General features: G+C 37.0%; 1 protein-coding gene across 1 annotated transcript in view; it reads right to left on the bottom strand.

Annotated features, from left to right (window-relative positions):
- The window catches only part of LOC127652298 (heparan sulfate glucosamine 3-O-sulfotransferase 4-like), a 175386-nt gene extending 152923 nt beyond the window's left edge, over positions 1-22463 (bottom strand). Inside the window, exon 1 of the mRNA XM_052138437.1 lies at positions 21871-22463. Coding sequence (XP_051994397.1) covers positions 21871-22463 — 593 coding nt within the window. The remainder of the gene's footprint in view (positions 1-21870) is intronic.
- Between the last annotated feature and the right edge of the window lie 2451 nt (positions 22464-24914).

Raw genomic sequence — 24914 nt, 5'->3', positions numbered from 1 at the left:
AAACTTCATAAGGCTGAAGCCACATTTTTTGGTTCTAATTGAAAACTTTATCCATTTTATGGATACAAAATTGCTTGTGAACCTGGCACAACAAACAAAACATTACATGAATCCAGGGTGACTTGCATCTGGTCTTGTTCTGACAAACTAAGAATATTGTGTGTAATTATGGTTGAAGAGGACCACATACAAATTACATGTGGGAGTGGATAAGAGAATAATTGAGGAATAACATATACACACAAACACTCTTTTGGCTGGATTTCTTTAAGAGTAATGCTCTTCTCTTCTAATAAACATGTCTGCATCTCACATCCAAGTTGCTCTAATATGCCAGAGAGAAAATTGATGGTGCATCCCTGATTTGTTTGCTGTTATTAATGGGGCAGGGAGGAAGGAAGGGTTTTGTGGCTGCCAGCACAATATCTGACCTCTGAGAGTGCATTAAATCAAAGCATTAGGGCCTGTGTTAATAAAAAGGATAGCGTAGGCGGAGCACCTCGGCCTAAACAAACACACCCCAGACACAACAAGCGAATGGCCTAGGCTTTCAACAGCACAGGGCGGAGAATTAATATTGGGTTTTAATCTGCAATATTGGGGCAGTGACCTTCTGCAGATGACTGAGATGTGAAGATGATCTCTGCAAATGCTTGTGCTTTTGGATGCCATAATCTCTTTGAAATAGCTGCTTACAGCTTAATAAAAAGCAAGTCGATCAAACTGGGATCCAGGTTAATGTCGTGAGCACAGATCACAGAGGTTAATGCTCTACCACTGTAAGCGCTATCACTCTTAAAAATAACGGTTCCATTTAGATCCAAAACAGGTTTTACAGACTAATGCCATATGAGAATGTTTTTAACCATCTGTGGAGTTTGAAAGAACTTTGCTTTTCTTCTGTTGAAGGGGTCATGAAGTGCTATTTTTTATCATTTCATTATCTTTCCTAAGGTCCAATGATAATGCTCTGAAAGTTGTTTTATTTGTTTTGTTTTTTTGCACCAAAACAGTCACAATTTAGTAATATATGATAATTTTCCACCTGTGTTTGGCCCTCTGTCTGAAATGCTTGGTTTTGACCTAAGCGCCTCTTCACTGTAAACACTGACTGTTCAGATTGGCTAACATCATGCAGACCCTCAAATTCAGTAAACTCAATAGGAAGAACATTATAAAAAATTGCAGGGTTTGCATATAACGTACATCCAACACATTGCATCTGAATATATTAAATACACGTATTATGATGGTTCACAAATAATCAACACTGACATGAGCTGAAAAAAATGAACACATCATTGTCCAAAGAATGGTACATTTACATACACACATTATGAAGGTGCACTGGGATCTACATCACTGGAAACACACCAAAACTATCAAAGACATCCATCGTCAAAGACATCCTATATTTACATACACCAAAAATTTTAAAAAGATGAGTAAAAGAACATGTCCATGATGTGTTTATGCAATAACAAGAGGAAGCAGCTGAATGAAAATAATTGCTTCTCACTTTCAGAGTTATAACTTGGCACTGTGTCTTTTAAAAGCAGCATGAGGTATGTATCAAGCAGTCAAAGATGTCTGTCAAGTATATGAATATATCAAAAAAATAATCAAGATGGGTCCAGATGGTTCCCCTTAGGTGTTATGTTAGGAAAAGCTTGCCATACAAGGCCTGCTCTCTTGACCTGCAGACTAGTGGTCAGGGTCAAAGGTGCTCTGACACATGTTGTGGGATGTGTAGATACAAATGAGTAAAGTGTCATGACGTCAAGAACAGACAGATTTCAAAACGAGATGTTTCAGCAGGGTGGCAATTATAAATGCTATTTTTAGTGTTCTGAAATTTACAGTAAATTTGTTAAAGTAAATGTAAAGGAAAATTTTATTCTCCATTCCGCGACTCCTTTAAAGGAATAGATTAAAAAAAAAAAAAAATTTGTCATCATTTACTCACCTTCATTTTGTTCCAAACCCTATTACTTTCTTACTTCCATGGAACACAAAATAAGAAACAATGAAGAATGTTCTTATTGCTCTTTTCCATACAACGAAAGCATACAAAGAACAGGGATCAAGCGCAAAAATGGCTAAACAGCATCATAAAGCACAAAATTAGTACATAAGATCCATGTCCAATTTTCCATGTACTCTAAAGCCATATGAAAGCTTTGTATAAGGAATGGACCAAAATTGAAGTCGTTATTTACTTAACCTTCTCTCTGCTAATTATCTTTCACTTGGCTGCAAAATCTTGTGCTTCCGTATATTAAAGCTTGCTATGTTGCATTTGGTTACGAGACATACAAGAACCATTTTGTATAATTGAATCTAAAGTTGTGCTATGCATCTTGACATGCTAAAGTTGAATATTTGGATGCAACATGGAATGAGATGAGGGTGAGTAAATGATGACAGAATTATAATCCTTAGTTGAACTAATTATTTAACAGATGATATCTAGAAACAATACTGATCTGAAGAAGCAATAATGTAGCATAAATAAAAAAAATTCTTCATAAAATCATAAAACAACAAGTGCAATTTCCTTCCTTTTGTTAACGTATTACCTATTGAAATTGAAAATTTGGCGGGACACAACGAAGGGTTCGTCCCCTTTTTGAAATAGCCAATAGGCAGTAAATTATGTCACAGCCAAGGCATGATTTGCTAATTACTATTGATAGTCTGTGGCAGGTGGCATTAGGGAGGGACAATGTCATTATAGAGAACATTTTATTGGATTACAATTTGTAAAAGAGTAAGATGAGTCATCAGTATTTTGATCCATTTCCCAGAATAGTTTTTTCACATGCGTAGTGTATCTGCTAAATAGTGGTGCTATTCAGGAATTTTGAACACTAAGGATTTTTTCTTAAAGTGCCCTTTACCAAACATTTGCAAGTTACAGTATATGCTGCAGTTATATGTTTATGAACCACACAGAAAAAATATGGTAACACTTTTAAAAAAGGTTCCATTTGCTAACATTATTTAACAACATTACTGTAGTTAACATGAACTAATGAACTTAATGTTAGTTAATGCACATTAATGCACTATGAACTAACATGAACTAACAATGATCAATTGTATTTTTACTAACTAACATTATGATTAATAAATGCTGTAAATTATATTGTCCATTGTTTGTTCATGATATCTAATGCGTTAACTAATGTTTTAGTGTTACCAAAATGACATTAAAATTACATTAATTGTGAATTGATAACATTTATTTGTATTGAAAACAGTTATTCAGAGTTTTGTTGCCAATACCAAAAGGACTGGCAATCAAAAACCATGACAGCATCACACACAGCAGAGGTACTTTCAGAAATAATAATAACATATCCATTACAAGTTCTAAAACTGCTCCAGTGACAAATCATTAATATCTATGAATTGTTTACTGTCTTTGGCGTCTTGTAACACAAATCACTTATTATTAAGCAAATGTGTGACGACGCAGTGAAGGTTAAACAGTTACATCTGTTATTTGTGGTATTGTGACCACCATTCATATGATTTAAATTGGGATCCTCACAGAATAGTGCTGAGATGAGTGACTGATGATGAGATATTGAAAGCACTGAGAGTGTTCATTTTAAGGCGGGTGCACACTGTACGATTTTGGCCACGATCTGCCGTCTGAGACAAATTTCAGGAATCCTAAAGGATTTCTCTCGTCGCAGGGCAAAATCGGCAATCTTACAACATTCAGTGTGACATGTTCACAGACGGCGAATTAATAGCTGATCTTTAGCCTCTGACGAAATTTGGGCAGTGTCTGAAATTTAGCATCATAGCCGTATAGTGTGACTTCTATTACGACGGGCAGATGAGATATTCCGCTCCTATCTCGCACCCTAATAAACTTGGAAAGAAACCTGCTCCGTGTTATCACTCTACTCAAGCTCTTTCAATGTTTTTTCTTCTTTTCATTTTATATAAAAAATTTTAATAAATAAATAAGCAGAAAATACGTGGAGAAAATTTTTACATGTCAGCAATACGAAAGCATTATTTTCTGAATTAAATAAATACAGAACTTACAAAACGATTTTTTTTTTTACATTTATCATGTATTATCTTTACAACATAATTTTAATTATTATTTACTTTAAACGTCTGTAAACTTCTTTAGTTAAGATTCACACCACTCCAATTTTATTTATAAATAAATATATAAAATACAATTTATACTGGTAAGTATTTATGAGGCGTTTTAATCCAAATCAGCAAATACAGATGGATACAATTATAGAAATCTACGTCATGTTTGCGCATCATCCATTGGGAATTTGCAAGCATAATATATTATCAGCCTTAATGAATTTTCAAAATTTTACCTTACTGATACTAATTACTAATCTAAAAGTGGAGAAAGACATACTATAACCCTTTTTATTTTCTCCATTGTGAACGGAGACGTTTGTAATTATTCAGACCACAAGTCTTTTTATTTCCACAATGAATATTTGCTTCTGGTAGCTAATTATTACTGTAGGCTACCTCCTGCACTCATGTTCATTCTCAACATCTGTAGCCTACTTTTCTGTATTTGTGATTAGGCTTATTATAGGCATATTTGACAAAAGCCATCTTTCTTGTAAATGTTAGCTTATGCTTGTGATGGAGTGATGGAAATGCTGATGTCCGGACTTTCAGAGAGAGAGACAAAAAATGCTCCTCCAGTGGTAGGCAAATTTTGCCATTTTGCTTCTATTTCGCAACACTCCCGTAACGTGAGTTACGTTCACTGATCGGGACGATTGGGACCACAGTCGGCTACGATGTATATCATGCAGTCTGACATAATGATGCACAGTGTGACATGGCGATATCAATGCGTTCATATAATACAGTCTGAAAAGCAACAATTTTAAAGGACTATTATAAATTGTACAGTGTGCACCCGCCTTTAAAGAGAGTGAAGCTAAATGCGCTCATAAAGGCTCAAGCAGTCTCCATTGCCCATCACAACATCTGACATCATGACTCGCATTACATCACTTGTATTCAGATTTGTATTTGCATGTTTATTTGTTTAATTCGTTTTTAAACCAGTCATTATCCTCTTTCTGCTCACTGTGCAATGGGTTAGAATAACTACCGTAATGACTCTAGAAAATGGGAACATTTATATTCATACAAGTGTAATTCTTACACATTTTTAAAAACAAAACGTCATATTCATGTGAATTACATCATGTCTCATGATGAATGCTTTAAATTGCCAACAAATCACCCTCTAAAGGCCACTATGTCATGCTTCAAGGGCTGAGTAAGCACTCATTCATTGAGTGTGTATGTGTGATTCACTGCTTGCTGCAAAAAAGATCGGCCTTGATTCTAGGCTTGATTGACCGATCACCGATCACGGATTTAAGATGAATATCAGTCGATTTCAATTAGTGGCAGCTCGAACGGTACACCCCTACTGCTAAATGTACATTTTGTCAACTTTTAGGAGTACGTTAGCATATAGATGGCCTGTGAGTTAACAGATATGGTCAAAAAGACTCAAATTAGGATTTCAGAGTCAAAGTAATCTTAAAGTAGATATTAAAGCAAGTTTCTGTAGGAATGAAGTCCTGCAAAAGAAATTTGCAACAGATGTCTGTTTTTATATACAATGAGTGCTATATGTGGGAGGAAATTGTAAAAAAATATCTAATAAAAAAATTGTCTGATTGGCACTGAGAATTTGAGCATTTCCAAGATAAGTGTCTATAAGCACTCTGAGTCTGAAGTGTGGTAACTTTTAGTGTAACTTACAATGCAGAGCTGCACATGGACTGAATGGAATTTCTGTTATTGTGCTGGTGCCCTGGGAGGTTTGATTATATTCATTATCACAACAGGACTGCTTTACTGAGTTTCAATAATTGACAGAACATGTGGTGGATTTTGTTGTGTCTTTCATTTGAGAATAATGCATAAGGCAAAAAGAAAAGTGCACAGTGTAAAAGAGACACTGAAATAAAAGCTAAAAGGCAATAGGGGCATTTAAAGCACAGTTGGGCATCTTCTACTTTAGGTAGGTGGCATGTCATTTCATTCCCTTGTCAGCATTCTGGTGTACATTTCAATTACACAAATGCTGCCCAAACCTTAGAGCTGACATGAGTAACTAATTTATTTCAGTCTGTAGCAAGACTGATCAAATTGTGGAAAGGGCAGCATTAAGTCAAATGTTTTGCTGTTGAAATCAGTCTGTTCTTAATGAAATTTTAATCACTGCCCCCAGTGGCCAAAGCTGAAAGTGTTTTTTAAGATATGGGAACATGTGAGCTCCAGTCTCTGGGTGAAATTTTCACAAAGTGATGCCAAAAACAAGTAAAAATTAAATTTTAGAGTGAAAATGCAATACAAATTGTTTATGTGAACACAACCCATATCTTGAAAGTTGTTGTGTCAGAGGGAAAAGTGGTCACATTTGAATTGATGCAAACATTTCTGATGGGGGATGGCGCTTGTCAGTAATTCAGATATGTATGATCATGTTGCTTTAACATGCACTCTTGTTCATGTGTAAAGTTTGGACACACTTGAATTTGAATAGTTGACATTAATTACTTTTGGAATTTATGCATCTACTTTAATTGTACTTTTTTGTTCATTTTGAAGCTGGAAAATCTCTGGTCACTTTGTGTGTAACCGGTCCTACTGACCCGCTCCGAGCGGGATTTGAACCGACGTTTCCAGCATGGGAGGCAGGCACAACAAGGAGGCTAAAGGCTACAGCTTTTAGCATCAGTAACTAGTCTCTTGATGCCAGGGGATTGAGGTTTACACACACTGTACAGCATGTACCAGCTGGCTATCATTACACTCAACCTCCTAAACCTCACTCCCATCTGGGTCACGGCACCATTGTAACAGGTCCTGCTGACCTGCTCTGAGCAGGATTTGAACTGGGGCCTCCGGCATAGGAGGTGGGTACGCTAACAAGGAGGCTAAAGGCTACTGCCTCTAGCAACAGTCACTGGTGCACCTCTTGAGGTAAGGGGAGTGAGGTTTACACACACACACACACACTGCACAGCACGTACCATCTGGCTACCCTTACATATGCTTCTGTGGTATGGAAAAGGGCAGCATGAACATTTCCTCTTTTGCGTAGTTGACATGTCCTGGGGTGTGACATGCCCCTTGTAAAACTTTTTATTTTGTAAGCTTTTAAGACATATTGATTGAACAGACTGTATGTACTATTTGTACTTAAAAACAATCACACCACAGGACCATTAAAAATCATCTAGCTAAGGCAAAAAGGTGATTAAAAATGGTGTAAAGTGAAACGGTGACTGATTACAGGCCTTAAAATGTACACCTTTCCTTATACATTCTTATCAATTTTAACCTAAAATCTTGATGTTGTCTTGATAAAACAAAACAAAAAAGTCAACAAACATTATGCATAAACTTCCCATGTATGTTTTAATTAGCTCAATAACTTTTTTTATCTAAAGGCTTACATTATCCTTAAATGCTTGAAATTTGTTTTTCAGACAAATATAAATTACCAACATAGTACCAAACAAAGTACAAATATATATATAATATATATATATATATTTGTTTTTTATAAAAATATTGCATTTTAATAAAAAAAAAAATGGGATAGTCAAAGAAAATAATTTACCAATAACCCACTATATACAGTAATTCCCATTTTTCCATTTTTATTACATAGACTTTGCTATATTCTAAAATGTGGATGTGGATGCTCCAAACTATTGCCTGATAGTATAAATACCTTATACTGTACTACAATTTGTATTCATTATATAAGAAAATAGTTTAAAAGTAGCACATTTTTTGGCCGCATTGGAAGACTGAGAATCATGTTGGTTTGTTGATTTGTTTTTACAATGTCGTTGAAACAGTCTGGCATGCTTCTGTTACTGTCAGAACTATGTTCTATTCATGCAGTTTAACACTGCTCTCTTGCTCAACTAGAAATCGCAAACTACCCTTGAATTCCTCATGTATAGTTGTGATTCAAATCAAAATGCATGTTCATTTGTTGGCTTTGTTTGAAAACAACTTGCAATAGAATCCCAACTGTAGCATTCACAGTGGCTCTGTGGTACTTCATATAGAATAATCCTGTCAAACATCACCATCTATAGCTCCAAATGTAGTGCAATAGCATGCACTGTTGATAGTCAAATCCCAGAAACCCCTATGTGTATCCACCCTGCATGATAAGCTTGTGCATGACATAGTCAGCCGACGGCAAAGAGAACTAAGCAAACAGGAATTCTCTGCTTCAGTGAGCCTCAGCCCTAGGCATCTATCAACGTTCAGAATGTTTAACAACACTTTGACTACTCAAACCAAAAACGGCAAGAAGAGAACATCAAATATGTTTGTGAGGAGGTAAAGAACAGAAGGAACTGACAAAAAGTGAGAAAGAACAGCAATGTAGCGTGAAGGAACAGGCACATTACAAGCATGACAAATTAAACTATCTGTTATTAAACACAAGGTATACCATTTCCTGCTCTGGCATCGCTCTGTTGGTTAACTAATTATCATGCCATATTCATTTTCTGTGCCCTGAGGCATTTTTCATTTACCCAATGTGTATTACACATATGTAGTACACAAGCAGGTTTATTCCAAAACCTACCAGATAGTGTAAGCAATTCAACAGGAACTGTTGCTATGCAAAACTAAGAGCTGTTGGGATTGCTTCATTTACATTACACAGATTGTATCAAGAATTCTGAGACGTTTATTTTTTTTTGTCTGTTAATGGGGGACTACATGCACAAAAACAGGAAGCACAATAGCAGCATCAGTCAAGTCCATAATTAGAGAGTGTTAATGACTATAAAACATGTTTGACCATGACGTGATATTCCATCAGTCAGTAAGCACTGCCATTTTCCTCCCTGAGCAGGAACTCAGCTAGCTATATCCGCCAAGGTACATTGTTGCCATTATTCAGTTGGGCATCCATGCATTTTGCATTAAGAGGCAGTAATTGTAGCAAATGTTCCTTGCCATCCATCTGATGACATGTTTACAAAGCTTTCTTTTCTGAATAATTCTCAGCCCAGTGAGCTCGGCCCCAGTGTGACGTTGATTAGGAAGCTTGTCAGAAATAAACTGGAGAGCCCCATTTCTCTGCAAACCTATATTTATTTAGTTCTGCCAAGTTATACAGTGCCATATCTCTGCAGGAAAATCCGGCATGACATGAGAGCGAATTTTGCCCTTTTAAAAAGCGGGTTAATCTTTCTTTCTTTCCCAAAGCAACCTCAATCTCTCTGCGACCAGCATGCCTCTTGTGATCCTGGCTGGCTGCAGTAAATTAAATTAAATAAACCTATTAGTTACAGCACTGCTACCTTCTCACCTCTGCCCAGATGTGCTTTCATGGTTTGTTGGCCTTTTAAAGTAACCGGAGGACTGAGTATAAGAGCTGTCATTGGAAAGTGACCTTGAAACATAAGAACTGAGGCTTGTCTTCATTGTTTATCAAGATGATCAATTAAACATGTTGAGTGTTAACATGATAACATATTTCCAGCACAACACGAGCCAGTGTTCCTGGGATCCAGGTTAAAAATGGATACATATTCACAAAGCGATTCATACTTCAGGTTCTCTCAAATTTATTCAGGCAAGCAAGAGGAAAAATGGGGGTGGATGGCCATAGAGAGAGATTCTGCGTCATTCCAAACACGCTAGAAACGTGTGGAATGTGTAAGTGAGTGTAGATAACAGATCCAGCAACACACACGCCAACAGACTGAGCTGCACGTCTGAGAGGAGAGCTTCAGATTTTATTATTTCTTTCCCATTATTTCATTCTGTCTCTTGTTGCTGTAAATCATGGGAAACATGTATTAATTTTTGGAGATAAAGGGAGGAAAAATGTGATGTCTGTATGCGAACTTAAATGAGGTTCAGCGGAGAACAAATAATGTATAATAAACTCTGAGCTAGTTGGAAATGTCCTTTAATATAATGTATGATGGTTGATTTGAAGCTACTGGCCATGGTTGGAAATGGAGAATCAGGTCTGAAACTGAGACGGAAGCCACACTTAAAATGAAAATGGAAACTCCCCCTCATGTTAAACTCATACGACTTTCTTTCTTCTTTGGAACACAAAAGGAGATATTAGCCAAAATGTTAGGAACTCACAGCCTCAGTCATCATTCATTTTTATTGAATCCTTTTTTTTTCTCCATACAATAAAAGTTACATTTCACTGAGACTGTCAGTCCCTAACATTACCTAAAAATGTATTGTTACTGCATTAACTATATAACAATGCACTTGCTGTAATAAAAGCTAGCTGTCTGAAGTGCTCGGAGCTAAGCAAAGCATGTCAACAAAACTCCCCACAACCCCAAAATCTCTAAAGCCAATAATCTAAATTACCTAAGAAAAACAATCACCTTTTGATACACCAATTAGCTATTAACATAATCCTTAAAAGCATCCTTTCTCATCTCATCAGCTTAGTCCAGGTCTCAAAGGACATTCGGCACATGTGGCAGCTTCTGTTTAAAACTATTGTGAGCCGTACTGATATTGCGAGGCCATTCTCTTGTGGTGTTTGATTAATGGTGGATTCATATAATTGATGGCGGGCAACCTGAAACCTCAATAGGCTTGGTTATGGGAAAAATGCATTCAAAGTCACTAAAGAATGGATCTACTGTGGCTGTTTAAATAATCAAATCCCAAGAACTTGGCCCTTTTATTTCGAAACTATGTTGCAAGCAGTTTGCACTTCCAAATATTCCATCTATACATTGTTTCACACTGTGCTATAATATTCTACATGTATACCTCATGAAAACTACATGCAAGAAAAATAGCATGAATGAATTAACAACAGGAAGCAATGAGAAACTTCAAAGGCGATGAGACAGTCATAGCAAACAAGCTTCTGGAAGCCAATGAATGTGTATCCCTTTGTTTGTGACAGTGACTCAAGGGTGTTAACAGGGGAATTAGCTCACACCTACTGAGTCTAAGCATATCTCAACACCATAATTGAATTAAGCCTGTCACAATCTTCTAAGCTGTGTGTGCTATGGATGAAAGGAGTGGTGCGAGGTCACAGATAGGGTTGTCAAATGTAACTGTATTTCTGTAACATGTAGATTCTAAAATAAAAATAACGATACCAGAGTGAAACTCCCTAGAAGCTGTCTGAGTGACAGGAGTCTACGCTGCAGAGAGCCTTGCATTGATGGGCGGGATAACTTTAAAAGATTTCAACCCAGTGTTATGACAAGTCATAATAATGTAACGAGATGGTGAAATTGTAAGAAATTGTACGAGATGGCTTGTACAAAAATTTGCAACTTTTATTCCCTCAGAGAAAAATAACAATCCTATAAACAATGTTTTCAGGATTTTTCCTAAGTTTAACTCAAAACTAAACTTAGCATAATGTCTAACCCCATACCCAAACCCTAAAGCTAATTGTGATTTTAAGGTAAATAACTTTTGTGTACCATGGAAGAAATAAAAAACCTGAGTTTGGAACAAGATGATGGAAGCGTGTTGGAGGTTATTGGCATACGTCAGTCAATTCTAGAGCATAAATAAATATGGAATGAGTATTTTTTTTTCTTGAAAATAATGTGTTGGATATGAGGGTAGCTATAAATTGATGCCTGTATTGTATCGTTTAAATTTTCTGTTTTTTGATTGGTTCGTCTCTATTGGAATAAAATGAATACCTTTTTGTATGAGCCAAGTCGTATACAAATTATTATAAGTTGACATAAGACTATGTTGGTAGCTTCAATATGCCTTCAACATTTAAGCATGAACACAAAGTTAGGCCTGAAGGAAATAAAAATGCACAGCTAATTTTAAATACAGTCCTGCTTTTCAGTCAAACTCCGACTGTGTGTATTTCTTCTATTGCTATTGTTTAATTTAATTTGTCAATATTTATATTAGTTTGTAACTTTTTAAATGAAGTGGTGTGTATAATAGAGTATAAGCTTTTGTATTGAAACTGGAATCGAGCATCATGAAATTTCCAACATGATCATAGTGGAACTCAACAATAGAGGTGACCGATATATTGGTTTTACTGATGAACCGATGCCGATAGTTGCATTTTTTAACTAGTGGTTATCTGAAAAATCCACTGTGATAGTTTGCGATATATTTTTTTGGTTTACTTGGGTTCAATAGTATAATAGCCCCCTCAAGAGGTTAAATAAATAATCATCATGGAGTTTTTGTCATGTGAATAGGCTATGCAGAGAGATGGCTGCTTTAGAATTGGATTTAAAACATTGAACGAGAAAAGCCAAGGTATGTATATAGTACACAATGTTATTACAGTTTGTAATGGTATAATAAATAAATCATTTAGACAAGCAAAATTTCATAGAAGGTGGTTTAATAATTCATTTGTTTATAACTTGCTGCACTGGAGAGCTGCTTTGCCAGCAAGATGGAGATGATGCTAACATTAGCTGTTTGAATGGTTAGAACAATGTTACAAAGTCATGGATGGGTGATGTTATTTTCCAAGGTGACTTTAGGGGCATTACATTTGTTACAGTCAGGTTATAAACTTGAGTGCTCAGAGGTGGTTTTGTTGCTAAGTAGATAAAATAAGTTAATCATCAATAGCAAATCTTTATTTCATGTTCATGATTTTTGCTTTGCTCAGCCGATCGCTTGCTTCAGAAGACAAAGCGCAAGCACAGACATTGTGTGATTTTACGCGCACAAGAACGGTCCGTATTTTGTTTTTTTTACTCAAAAAAATATCTAAATCTGAAATATAAATCTAATATTCATGAGAGGGCACAGTGTTCTATAAAATATACAATGTCAATCTTAAATGACATTTTAAAAGATTAACTGAGTAGATTTTATTTATATGACCTTTTCTCTCTCTCTCTTTTTGTACATCATTCATATATTTCATATGACAATAAAATAAAATAAAATATTGTCAGTAGTGATGAAGCATACAGTAGCTATTTGAATTTTTATAATGCATGTTTTATGTTCTTGCTGAATATCAAACACATTTAATAATGTGTATTCATATTTTCATTAATTTCAGATCGCAAAGGCTTAGAAGAAGGTACAAGTGTGGGAGTACTTTATTGAAGTATAGCCAGGCAAAACACAATATCAAAATCACAAAATAATCAGCACAGGGGCATGTTAAATTTGATATAAAGTTCAGCAATATTTTGCACAAAGGGAAAAGCTTTCATTCATTCTATAGATTTGCTACTAAGTGTTACGGTACTATGGAATTGACCCCATTGTACCGAGCACCATCCCCCATCAGCATCTTTACTTTTTCCTGTGGTGCTACTAGTGTGTTGCACAAGAAGTTTCAGAAACACAGATTCTGGTTCAATGGATACCAGGAAGTAATTGTGCTCATAAAATCAACAATGACCACAATTCCAATGTAGAATTTTCCCTCAAAAATTAAAAATCCACTGACTAATATAATATGCATTCTTGATGATGGACAACATGTTTTACAACTAATTTATTGCACCACTCTGTGGACATTTCTCCCAGAAACTGGAGCTCACACGTGTCCATACATTTTACAACACTTCAAGCTTCGGCCACTTGGGCAGAGCTTCGAATTTCAATGAGCACAGACCGAATGTCTGGATATTTCACTGTTTATTTGGTATTTTTCATTTATAGGTACCAAAGTTTTTGTATCATGAGAACCCTAGTTAAGAATAATTCACTCTGTAGCGCTGCTGAAAAGTAGCCTCTCTCATTTATTTGTACTTGAAGCTGCAGGAAAATATTTGTCTCCAATCCATCATTCTTTGGTCCAAAGGTTAACTCTAGAATCCACTATCTGTCAGAGTCATATTTTGTAATATGATTTCTGTGTACCATGTGTGTGATGGTGTGTCAGATGTCAAAGTGAGATACAGGTGAAGCCATGTGTCACATTCCAAGCAGGAAGTCTGATTTTGTTTTTATCCCAGCATCTCGTCTGAGGAACAGTAAAGCCCCACTATGGTAAATGTCAGGTCAGAGGAGCAGCCGTGAGACACACTGAAAGCAGTATGTTTCCCCTCGCTGCATGGCCTTAACATGTCAGAGGTCGTGTCTGAACTGCATTTGCTTGTTTTTGGATCATGTCTTGAGACTGCATCACTCACACAACATAAGCAAAGTGGGAGGGGGTAGGGGTGCTGCTGGAATAGCACGAAGGAAATTGGAATCTTGACAACTATGATTGGCATGCCTGTTTGTCCCAGGGAAGCCTTATTCAGAGAGATTTTAAGATGGCGGCGAACCAGTTCTTGGTCAAATGGAATCAATGTTTCTTCTGACTGGAAGCACATCATGTAAATTATGTGAAACGTAAATAATACCATTAAACATTTGTTCAACATCTTCAAGGAATAATTCACCCATGTGTCCTTTTTTTTTAGATGTTTAATCTTAGTCAGCATTTACTTTCATTACATTTGGAAAAACATAAGGGTAGGTAAGTTACAACAGAAATTAACATTTTGGGTAAACTAGCCATTTAAGCATAATTACTTTATTACTTTAGTTTAGGTTTAAAATAAATAATTGAACATTTTAGGTTGAAGCCAAGGCAGACATTTTCAAGCAATTAATCTACAATGAGGAGCAAAAGAAAAAAGAACGTTACAAAGTTTAACCAGCCTCACTATTTACTTTACAGAGAGATCAGAGCTGAAACTGCAACAAGGTTCTCAAAATCAGACGAAAAGCCAGGCAGAAGCTGTGCATTAATGGACAACTGTGTACCGATGCCAATTTTTTGATGCCTGCAAATTAAATTGACAAATTAGATTGTTAGCGTAAGTGAATTAAACTTGTGGAATTGGATGACGTTCATAACTTGAGAAACTTGGTTGCAGGATTTAACCCAGCAGGCATAGAGGATGTCTGTCAGAGAGGAGGAGGAGGTGTTGAGTAGTGAGTAAAACAAGATGTTGTCTAGAATTGGAGGAACAAGCTTGATGCTTGGTTGGTATTTCTTTCTCAGTGGTGTGATTCCCTGTAAAACTCTGATGCCACAAAAAAAATGGGCTCGAATAACCCAAAAGGCTGACCCTTGAGTAAATTCAGCAATATGAACTCACTTTTCACCTTGCTACTTTAGGCCACCAAAAATCTTTCTCATACTCTGCGGCACTGTGCGAATCCTTCCGCCTTAATGCTCTTTGACTTTAAATCCCAGATGTAATTGAACTGTCAAGATTGCTGTCTGGAACTGTTTCTGGAGGGACAAACAATATGTGCATGTGTATCCGCACGCCAAAAAGCTGAATACAGATTCCAGAAGATGCCTACATATCATCAATATGTCAAAACAAAGTAATAGCAAGAGTCTTTTCAGGAGTGTCTACCGTTGCGCCTCAGTCAACACTGCAGAAAGCAATAGTGGGGTAGTCTATATGAAATACTTTTGGATGGCCTGCTGTTTAATGTGCAATATCATTACTTTTATGCATTTGCCAGCCACTTTTATTCAAAGTGACTTACAGTGCATTTAAGCTACAGATTTTATCATGAAATGCCTTATCTTGGTATTGAACCCATGACCTTGGCATTGACAGCATCATGTTTTAGCAGTTGAGCTACAGGAACACATTCATCTAACTGCATCTAGAGTAAATACTCTAAATAACCCATCTAAAGTTGTTTTAAATAGTATTTTGCTAACTTGTAACATTTGTCAAGACAAACTCTGACAGACAGACAGACAGAAAGTTAGATAGTCAGACAGAAAGTCAGTTAGATAGACAGATAAAACTCAGACAGGCAGATAGTGCATTTTTAAGTGATTGCTAAGGTCAACTGAGTGGTTGTTAGCTCATTGCTGGGGTCTTCTGGCATGTTTATATTACTATTGGGTTGTGGCTTGTTGCTAAGCATAGCTAGGGTATGTTGGTTGGTTGCTAGGCATTTTTTTTTTATGCTCTTGCTGACTGGTAGCAGTAGGGTGTTCTGGTTGATTACTAGGCTGAACAGAACAGTCTGAAGGTCTGTGCCGAATTTGGTGGATGTAGCTTGAAAGCTCTAGGAGTAACAATTGATATTTTTGTTCTTGGTTGAGTGATTTTGGAAAACATAGTGTCTGTAGAATAACAGTATGTTGGCTTGACAGGTGTTATTTTGTAAGCAGATTTTATAAGTAAAAAAATTATCTTCTTTGCACTAAGTGGAAATAGTGGCAGATAGTCTTTACACACCAAATTAAATACTAACATACACTATAGGGTTTATTTTAGAGTCCCACAGACCCCTAAACCTAACCTTTCAAAAATTTACCATGTTTTTTTCTACTGTAATCATAGTATTGCCATGGTATTTTTAAGTAAAATCATAGTAACCAAAAACATAAAAATAATAATAAACATGTTTACAATATTAACACCATATTACTGTAGTAACACCATGGTTAATTGCATTAAAACTATGTCTTATGCCTAAAAATGTGGTTATTACAATATTTCTATAGTAAAACCATGGTGAATTTTACCCGGATCAACTCCTTGACCTTCACCATGACAAAATCGCTGCAAGGAAATTAACCTTTATACTCGTTTTATGAATATTTTTTTTTATTATGAAATATTAAGAGTGGAGATAGGAAACAGGATGGAAAAAATTGTGACAAAAGGTGGAATCAGACCCATGTCCTCTGTACAAATAAGCACATTCACACCGTTGTTACACTCCATGCCACTGCAGTGGCACAAGTGGTGCAGTTTGTCTTCAAATTGTGTAATTCCAACAGAGTATTGGAGTCCAAATAGCTGCCCTGTGTGACAGGAGCTATTTACACCTAGTGAAAATAGTTCCTCTATTTAAAAATGAATTTGTTATACCGCAGGACAATTTAAAATGAACTTGTGGGGGCACAAGCTAATTAATAACGGTGAAGAACTTAAAATAAATGGTGACCAGTTACAGGACCAAGATATATACACTTTCCTTTATAGATTTAAATGTTATCCTAAAATTTAGATGTTGATAAATAAAATAAATAAAAAAGCATGGACATAGTATGCATCAATTACCCAACTGTATCTCAGTGTAGCCAGTGGAGTGTATGCACCTAATCAAAAGATGACAGGAATGGAGGTAAACATGTGAAGTAGCAGGGTAGACGCTCTTGTAGTCACTGGGTTCTCTTGTGCTGGTGAATTTAATTAAGTGAAAATAGGGGGATGAGACAGACCTGACTGCAGCGGTCCACTCTCTCGACAGGCACAGGGGCATGCTTCTAATTAAAAAGTTGAATTCCACAACTGCCGTGTTGGCATCTGAGTACCCAGAGGTGCATGCTTGCATGCCTTGGTGGGAGCTTATCAGGACCAGGCAGATTGGGGCATCACAGAGAGGTGCAGAGTCGTGGAGGAGCAAGGTTGTGTGGTGAGATGGCATCCAGCTCGAGCTGGGAAGCAGCCCACCTCCCCTCACAATTTCAACCCACGAGTCAGGAGGCAGGAGTCAGGATTGAACTGCAGAGCACCATGCTGAGGCAGGGTAAACAAGGGATAAACGCTGGATTTGGGCTCTGTCCTGCTTCGCTCAGCAGTGGATCTGCGTCTGAGACTCTCGCCTCCTATCAGAGGCTCATATCTCAGCTGCTGACTGAAGTAATCATATCTGCATGCTGTTCACTCCTCACAAACCCACGAATGGTTCACTTTATTTAACTATAGGAATATTATGGGTTAAATACAAGTTTAGCTGTATCAAAAGCATTTGGGGTAAGCTGTTCATTTCCACAAAAGATAATTCTAAAGTGTCCCTCGGTTTGTAAAAACAAACAAAGCTTAAAAAAAAAAGATTTACATTTCCCAGAAATGCCAGTGTTTGGAAGGCAACAAAATAAGTTAAAGAGCCGAAGATATACAAGTTCACTTATACATTCAAATACATTTTAACCTACAATTTTTATGTTGATGAAAAAAAGTCCATGGACATGTAATAGAAATACCAGTGCTTGCAAGGCAACAAATGAATAGTGTTAATGTATTAGTCAAGCTTGGGTTTTATGGACTTAGCCCAGGACTCTGCAGATATAGAATATATGAGGACATCTTTTGATCATATAAAGAAATATAATACACTTTTCATTAAATGGTACAGGCAAATATGTGAGATTTTATATAGTCATTTCAATATTAAATCTTTACATTTTACGGAAACTAAAACTAAAAGGTCCCATTAACATTTTCCTAAGCTTCCGATAAATATGCAGAAATTGCTTGCTTTAAAAACTATGTAGTTAAAAATGTGTTTAAAAACACCATATTGTTCCTTTCGGCTTTCTGTAGTTTGACATGTTAACAAGTTAATTTAGATGTTTAGCAGGCTGTTAATAGACTAAAATAGGTCCTAATGAGAAAAATAAATAGTTTTACAAAAACACAAATTTCCTGGCTCAAAAGTCCTTGAAAATACCTTAAGCACATGTGTATATATTACTCTTTGTTTTCAGGGTTATAGATCTTAATATTTGGTACTTCCTGGATCTGAACACGATGATAAAAACATTCAGGGCTTTATTAAAAACATTTGTGGCTTAAGCTCTGGAAGCCCAGCCTTAGTACTGCCCAAATTGTCTAAAAATCCCTCTATATGGTTGAGAAGACCTTCCAGCAAAATGGCTCTACCAGTGGTTTAAGTTTGGGTTGGGGCTATCTGTTTGTACAACCAGTGGAAAATGGGGGAGTTTACCAGAATTTCTTTGAAAACAATATAATTAAGTTATTCAATTAAATATGCTGATGCTAGTGGTGACTATTTAAATGTGCTTAAATTGTCTATAAAACATGTTAGAATGGGGTCTACATTAAGCAGTTTGAACTGGATTCATTGCTTACATTTTTGAAGAAAGAAAAAAATAATATCTATAGCTTGCTTTGCAAGCTCTATAAAAAGAGATTGACAGTTAAGCATTTATAATGGAAGTCTATAGGGCAAACATTTAAGAAGCTGTGAGCAGCACATATGCTGTTGATAGAGCTTATCATGTATTTTACCAGGAACATTCTTTTAAACCTCACAAATGGACACAGAATGGGACATTTCTGAACTCCAGTTCTTCTCTTTAGCCGCACTTAAGGGGGCATTGGTGAATATATAGGTGATGGAATTAGAGCACTTCATTGTGTAGCCTTGGATGGGACAAGAGCAATGTGTAGGCTTCAGCACGGTGTAGCTCTCATTGATCAGAATGTATTTTATCTCCAACAAAAAGGAAGAAACCTTTGTGTAGGCAATGGTGAATCTTTGCTATCTCTTGAAAGGCCACCTCTTTTACAGGCTCATGACCATTCACAAAGACTGAAAAATTCTCCTGAGGTCAAATAGCTGAGGATCTTCATCTCTGAATACTGTGTGGGGGACCATTGAATAGAACGAATTAATAGCATGTCAGAGAAGCTTTTACAATTTTCAAATGTCTTATTCGACTGTTTTTTTTGTTTGTTAGTTTTTTTTTTAAACAAACCACCAGGCCTATACAATTTATAATATTAACAATATTTGTACTTAAATGACAGAAAAGAATAATTTCAGACAGCAGAGTAAAAGTATCTTTCTTTTTGTAGTAAAATTAAAGAAAATTACATTGCAATGGTTGCACTGATTTAACTTCCACTTTTTCTACTTTTAAGCCTTGAGTGAATCTCAGCAGTGGTGCTATTCCTCTAATGATGGTGAGCTATTATTATTTGACAGAGGGAATGCATTACCCACTTGGTGAAAGTGAGGCTTCTCTTAAAAGCAGCATGTAGTTTAACAGAGCATTGGGTCCTCCCTGACAAGCCTTTTAAACACTGCCAGGCCGTAAAATATATGTCAAGAAGGAGTACCATCATATTTCGAGACTGAAAAGATTAACTAACTCCCTGTAATATAAATGCCCAGTGAATTGAAACCTAGAAAAGCCTTTTCCAATGGAAATGTACTGTTGATGAGTTTTAATGTAACACTTTCCCTATAGTACATTTAAGTGTAATCAGTCACCAGCATGTTAAATTGTTCACATATGCAAATTATTTACATTTATGAACAACCCGTGTCACATGTTTAAGCTTTACAGCTACTGCTAAGTGTCTAATGAGCCAATGCTGAAAATGCAAATCAGCTTGAAGCGTTAGGTGAATTATTGTCTCAGGCACCAAGGCCAATATTAAAACACTAATGATTGTATGTTGTATGTTGTTTAGTGTTATATACTGCAATAAATTACGATTTATTATGATGCTTATCATCTTGTTTTTTACTTATTCGCTAATATTGTTGGTGAAATGCCACATTTAACCTTCATTTGTGCTATCATCTAGCCTGACAGAGTTATTTCTGGTTATAAAATTGTTCCCTTCGGTGTGTATGGTAAGTCATAGCATTTATGAGGTTACTGCATGCTATTCGTCATGTGGCGTGCAGATGTGGAAAGAAATTTAAGGCCGCTTAAGGGATTTGCCATACTCAGGGCACTAAAGTACACAAGCACTCGTAGATAGTATATTTGTGGGCTTGTCTTCCTCCGGTCTAATGAGCCACACACAATGAGCGTAATGAAACAGCTCGCAAAACAACCAAGCAAATGAACTATTATGAGTTTTGGTTCCTCTGAAGTGAATTGTAGCATATGTTGCCTAGCCCCAAAGCTCTGAGTCACAGCACAGATTTAGTAGATCCACTGCACTGCCAAACACACAACACACCTCGGCTTAATGCTGCTTCAGCCTCTACCCCTCAGTCTCTCGCCAGAACAAGCCTCACTCCACCATAGGCAGCTGCTTGTTTGAATGATGTTAGGACCTGTACATAAAATAGTACTGGCCTGACTGAAATAACCTAATCTTGAGGCAGCATTGACACAGACTGCAAATGGCATTGAGAGATGTATTGGAGGTATCGCTAGTTTTGTTCCAGCTGATGCAGGATGACAAGTCAAAGTGTGTCAGGATCACTTGAAGATGGGTTTGTAGAAGCACATATACATGAGTAAGCACCTCATGATTTGCGCACACCTGGTAGCCTGAAGCCCATGCATGCTGAAAAGTCTATCAGAGCATTCCCAGCACCTGGCTCCACTGAGCAGTGATTGTATTCACCATGAAATAAAAGAGTCATGGTTGCCGTGGTTATGTGGCAAGATAAAGATTAACTAATGCATCCTCTGCAGCTCGGAAACTGGTCACTTTCGAATCATCATATATGTACAAGCCTACTCTCAAATGCAAACTAGGAAAACAAAAACATATGAATACCAATTATTTCCAAAGCAAAGCAATATGTATAGAAATAGCCTATATTTCAGATGGGTTATACCAGGCTGTTTACATTAGTATTCACATACCATATTTAATGACAATCCCAAGGTACGCTTGATCATGCAGTCAGGCCTGATCAGAGGATTGCTTTAATGCTTTCTAACATGTGCCCCTCTAATATTATGATGTATACTATCAAATGCATTTGTGTTTCTTATTTTCTTATTTTGAAAAATAAAAGGGATTGCAATGAGCATGTAATCAAATCTAGTATCAAGGCTATAACTGCTTTAACAGTGTTTTTTTTTTTTTTTTTCTGAATGCATGCAAGACTCATTATTACCTGTTTTTCCAAATGACTGCATTATTTTGATGATAATAATAGCAAATCAGAGAATACTAATGGGGAAAATATATATGCAAAATGCATGCGCTTTTTCATAAATAAAGAAAATAAAAATAACCTATCTCTGATTCAAACTAATGAATATAAGTCGCTTTTTCAAAAGAAAAAAGAAAAGAAAAACAAACCACCTCTGATTCAAACTAATAAAACAAACATGAATGCCCTCACCTGTACCAATCCAGCCCCTTCTCGTAGTTCCTGTCAAAGAAATGCGGTTCATTCCCAACCGCTCGAACGTCGGGATGAACCCGCAAAGCTTCGAGCAGAGCCCTTGTACCCCCTTTCTTCACTCCGATTATAATGGCTTGGGGCAATTTTTTCTCCCCGTAATCCGAGGTGCAGTTCACCACTCTCCGCAGCTCGCTGTCCGTGGTGCTGAATTCCAGGTGCTGGTGGCCCGAAACGCTGCTGGTCGGAGCCGCCGGAGCTCGCGCCCATCCCGCCGTCTTCTCCTCGACCCCCGCGTTATTTCTAAAGCTCGAAACGGCGATAGTTTGCTCCGTCGCCGTGTTTTCGATTATTTTCTCGTCAAAATAGCCCTGGGAAGAGGTCGGGTAAAGTTTTTCCCTTAGCGTGACAAAAGTTGTTTCCTCTGTCACCAGCCTCGCCTGATAAACGTAGTTCTCTTGGAACTGGAAGGAGTTGTAACAGTTCATCAAGCTATAAAACAAATAGGTGACAGAAAGGGAGAGGGTGAACATGAATAAGATCTTCCGGGGCACTTTAGAAGTAAAAACCGAAGTGCTGGACCAAAATGCCATCTCTGATAGCAGCGATCCTCTCAGAGAAGTGGCCAGACATGTTTCCACCCGAAGTCTCGCATGGACACTCAACAACAATAATCTGTCACCATCAACGCGGCAAACATCTGAAACTGCGAAGAGCCGGAGAGCTCCGCTCGAGCTTCACGTGCGGGGGGGTAAAAGATCGTTAAAATTCCAGAAGAACGTCTCGCGTATCGATTTGTTATTCCGACGCTGACAGCCTTTGTCACAGTTTATCGGATTGAATTTGCAGATTAGAAAGGCTGCGGTCGGGAATCCTTCCAAATGAGCAGCCCGATTTGATGTGGGCTGAGGGTGATGCTGATGATGGACCAGGTCTTGGCATCTTAGAAGAAAGGGAGGGAAGAAACACCAAAGTCTCTTGAAGTGATGTGCAAGTCACGTCTTCACCCAAAACGTGAAACGTTCATTTTATGTAGTGCAATTTTGACACCGCCGTCCTTCACATGGCTGATTTCAAGTGGCAGTTGGCGCAAACGATGGATCTTAATCCCAACGAGCTGGTGATGTTCTATCAAGGAGACATCCTCCCACTGGTGATCCACTAACTTTGAGCGGCGGAGAGTGAGCAGCCTCGGCATAAATATTCATTGACTGCTCTCAGTGGCTGAGAGTGCTGACGAGACGCCTAGTGTTGATTGGTAGACGCGATATGTGCATCAGCCGTAGGCTCATCAAAAATCGCAATAATACTACAGTAAGATCGTATTCGTACACCCACTGCTTTCTACAACCCATGCCCAATTTCTGATGGCCTAAGAAAGCAACGGACAAGCTTGTTTTTTATCTTTAAACAACATGCTATTGCTCAGATGGTGAATATTGTAATTAGAATACTAACATTAAACATTGATATTCATAAATATTACATTTTTTTATTATTAATATTATCCAGGAAATATACAAAATACAAAAAAATAAAATATTTGTAGAATAAATATTTAGCAAATAAATATTATTTTTCATAATCAAATTGCCTACCTATATATATACATATATATATATATATATATATATATATATATATATATATATATATATATATATATATATATATATATATATATTTTTTTTATTTTTTATTATTATTATTTTTATATATATACAACGTACAATTCTGGTGGTAAATGTAAATTAATACTACAATGATACAGGGATATTAGTATGCTATTGTTGCAAGTTTCTGATATCATAATGCACAATTATAATAATTACTCTGGTTCTTATCACATGAGCACTAACTTTGACTTATACAGAGAAGCTCATGCCTGCTCTCTACTGGCCTGTGAGATGCAGGGCTAATTCATAAAAAAAAGTAGGCATTGGCAAAAGAGTGATGACAGGTAACTTAATGCACATTAAAGCACATTAATGCACTGATTGCAGGTGTGGCTGAATAGAGGAGGAATGATTGAATGGGTGGATGCATGTATCTCAGGAATTCAGCCATATTCCTGTATGATGTACACTGAAAAATGAAACAATGGTAATGTCTTTATCTGCTTTTCCAAATCGAAATACATACTGAGTTACCTAAGTAGAAGCAGTGGAGTAATTTAGGTGAATATGCTCACAAAGTTAATTTGGTCCATTAAGAAACATGCGTGATAGACCTTGTTATTTATTGAATATGTTTAAATGATTTGACATATGTCCTTTAGGGAAATAAACAGATGTCTTCTGAGCTGAACGATATGTCCCCTTCCTTTAGAACACTCTATTCATCATATCCCTCAGGTTCTGCATCAGGAATGGATATTTAGCTTTCAGCTTGGAGCATCCGTTAAAAGTAAGGATTTCATTTTCCTGATAAATTGGAGTCCCAGCTGTAAGCTTCTTTTTTGTTGGTTTTTGAGGACTGTATAAAATCAAGAACGATGAGCAAACCCATATGAAAACCTGCACATGTTTAAAGGAGGTATTCTATCTAAGGTTTTGAAGTGTCTGCATGCACTCTACCTGATCCGTCCCATAAAATTAGTTTTGTTGGTGTGTGAAGCACATTTATTTTATTTTTTTGTCAGTGTAGGTTAGTAAAATGTACAATGCAAAATCCATTTTAATGGAAGAGTTGACCCCAAAACGTCTCGGTTACTAACGTAACCTCCGTTCCCTGATGAAGGGAACGAGAATTGTGTCGATGAGTTGACACTAGGGGTCACTCCTGCGGAGCCCAGACATCTCTGATTTTGAGAAAAGGCCAATGAGAATTGGTGTGTGGAATTTGCATGCCAAGTAAATGTGAAGAGCACGCACCGGACACAGCAACGCCAAGGCTGGGTCTGCCTCCTCCTGGGCAAGCACTTGTAGGTTCACCACTTGATCCCTAAAAGGGGTCATGGTAACCTTGGGCACGTAGCCCGGTCGGGGTCTCAGGATGACGTGAGAGTAAGCCGGACTGAACTCTAGGCACAGTTCGCTAACAGA

This window comes from Xyrauchen texanus, chromosome 12 (assembly GCF_025860055.1).
Source record: "Xyrauchen texanus isolate HMW12.3.18 chromosome 12, RBS_HiC_50CHRs, whole genome shotgun sequence".
In the NCBI taxonomy this organism is placed as follows: domain Eukaryota; kingdom Metazoa; phylum Chordata; class Actinopteri; order Cypriniformes; family Catostomidae; genus Xyrauchen; species Xyrauchen texanus.
This window is presented reverse-complemented; position numbering and strand designations above follow the sequence as displayed.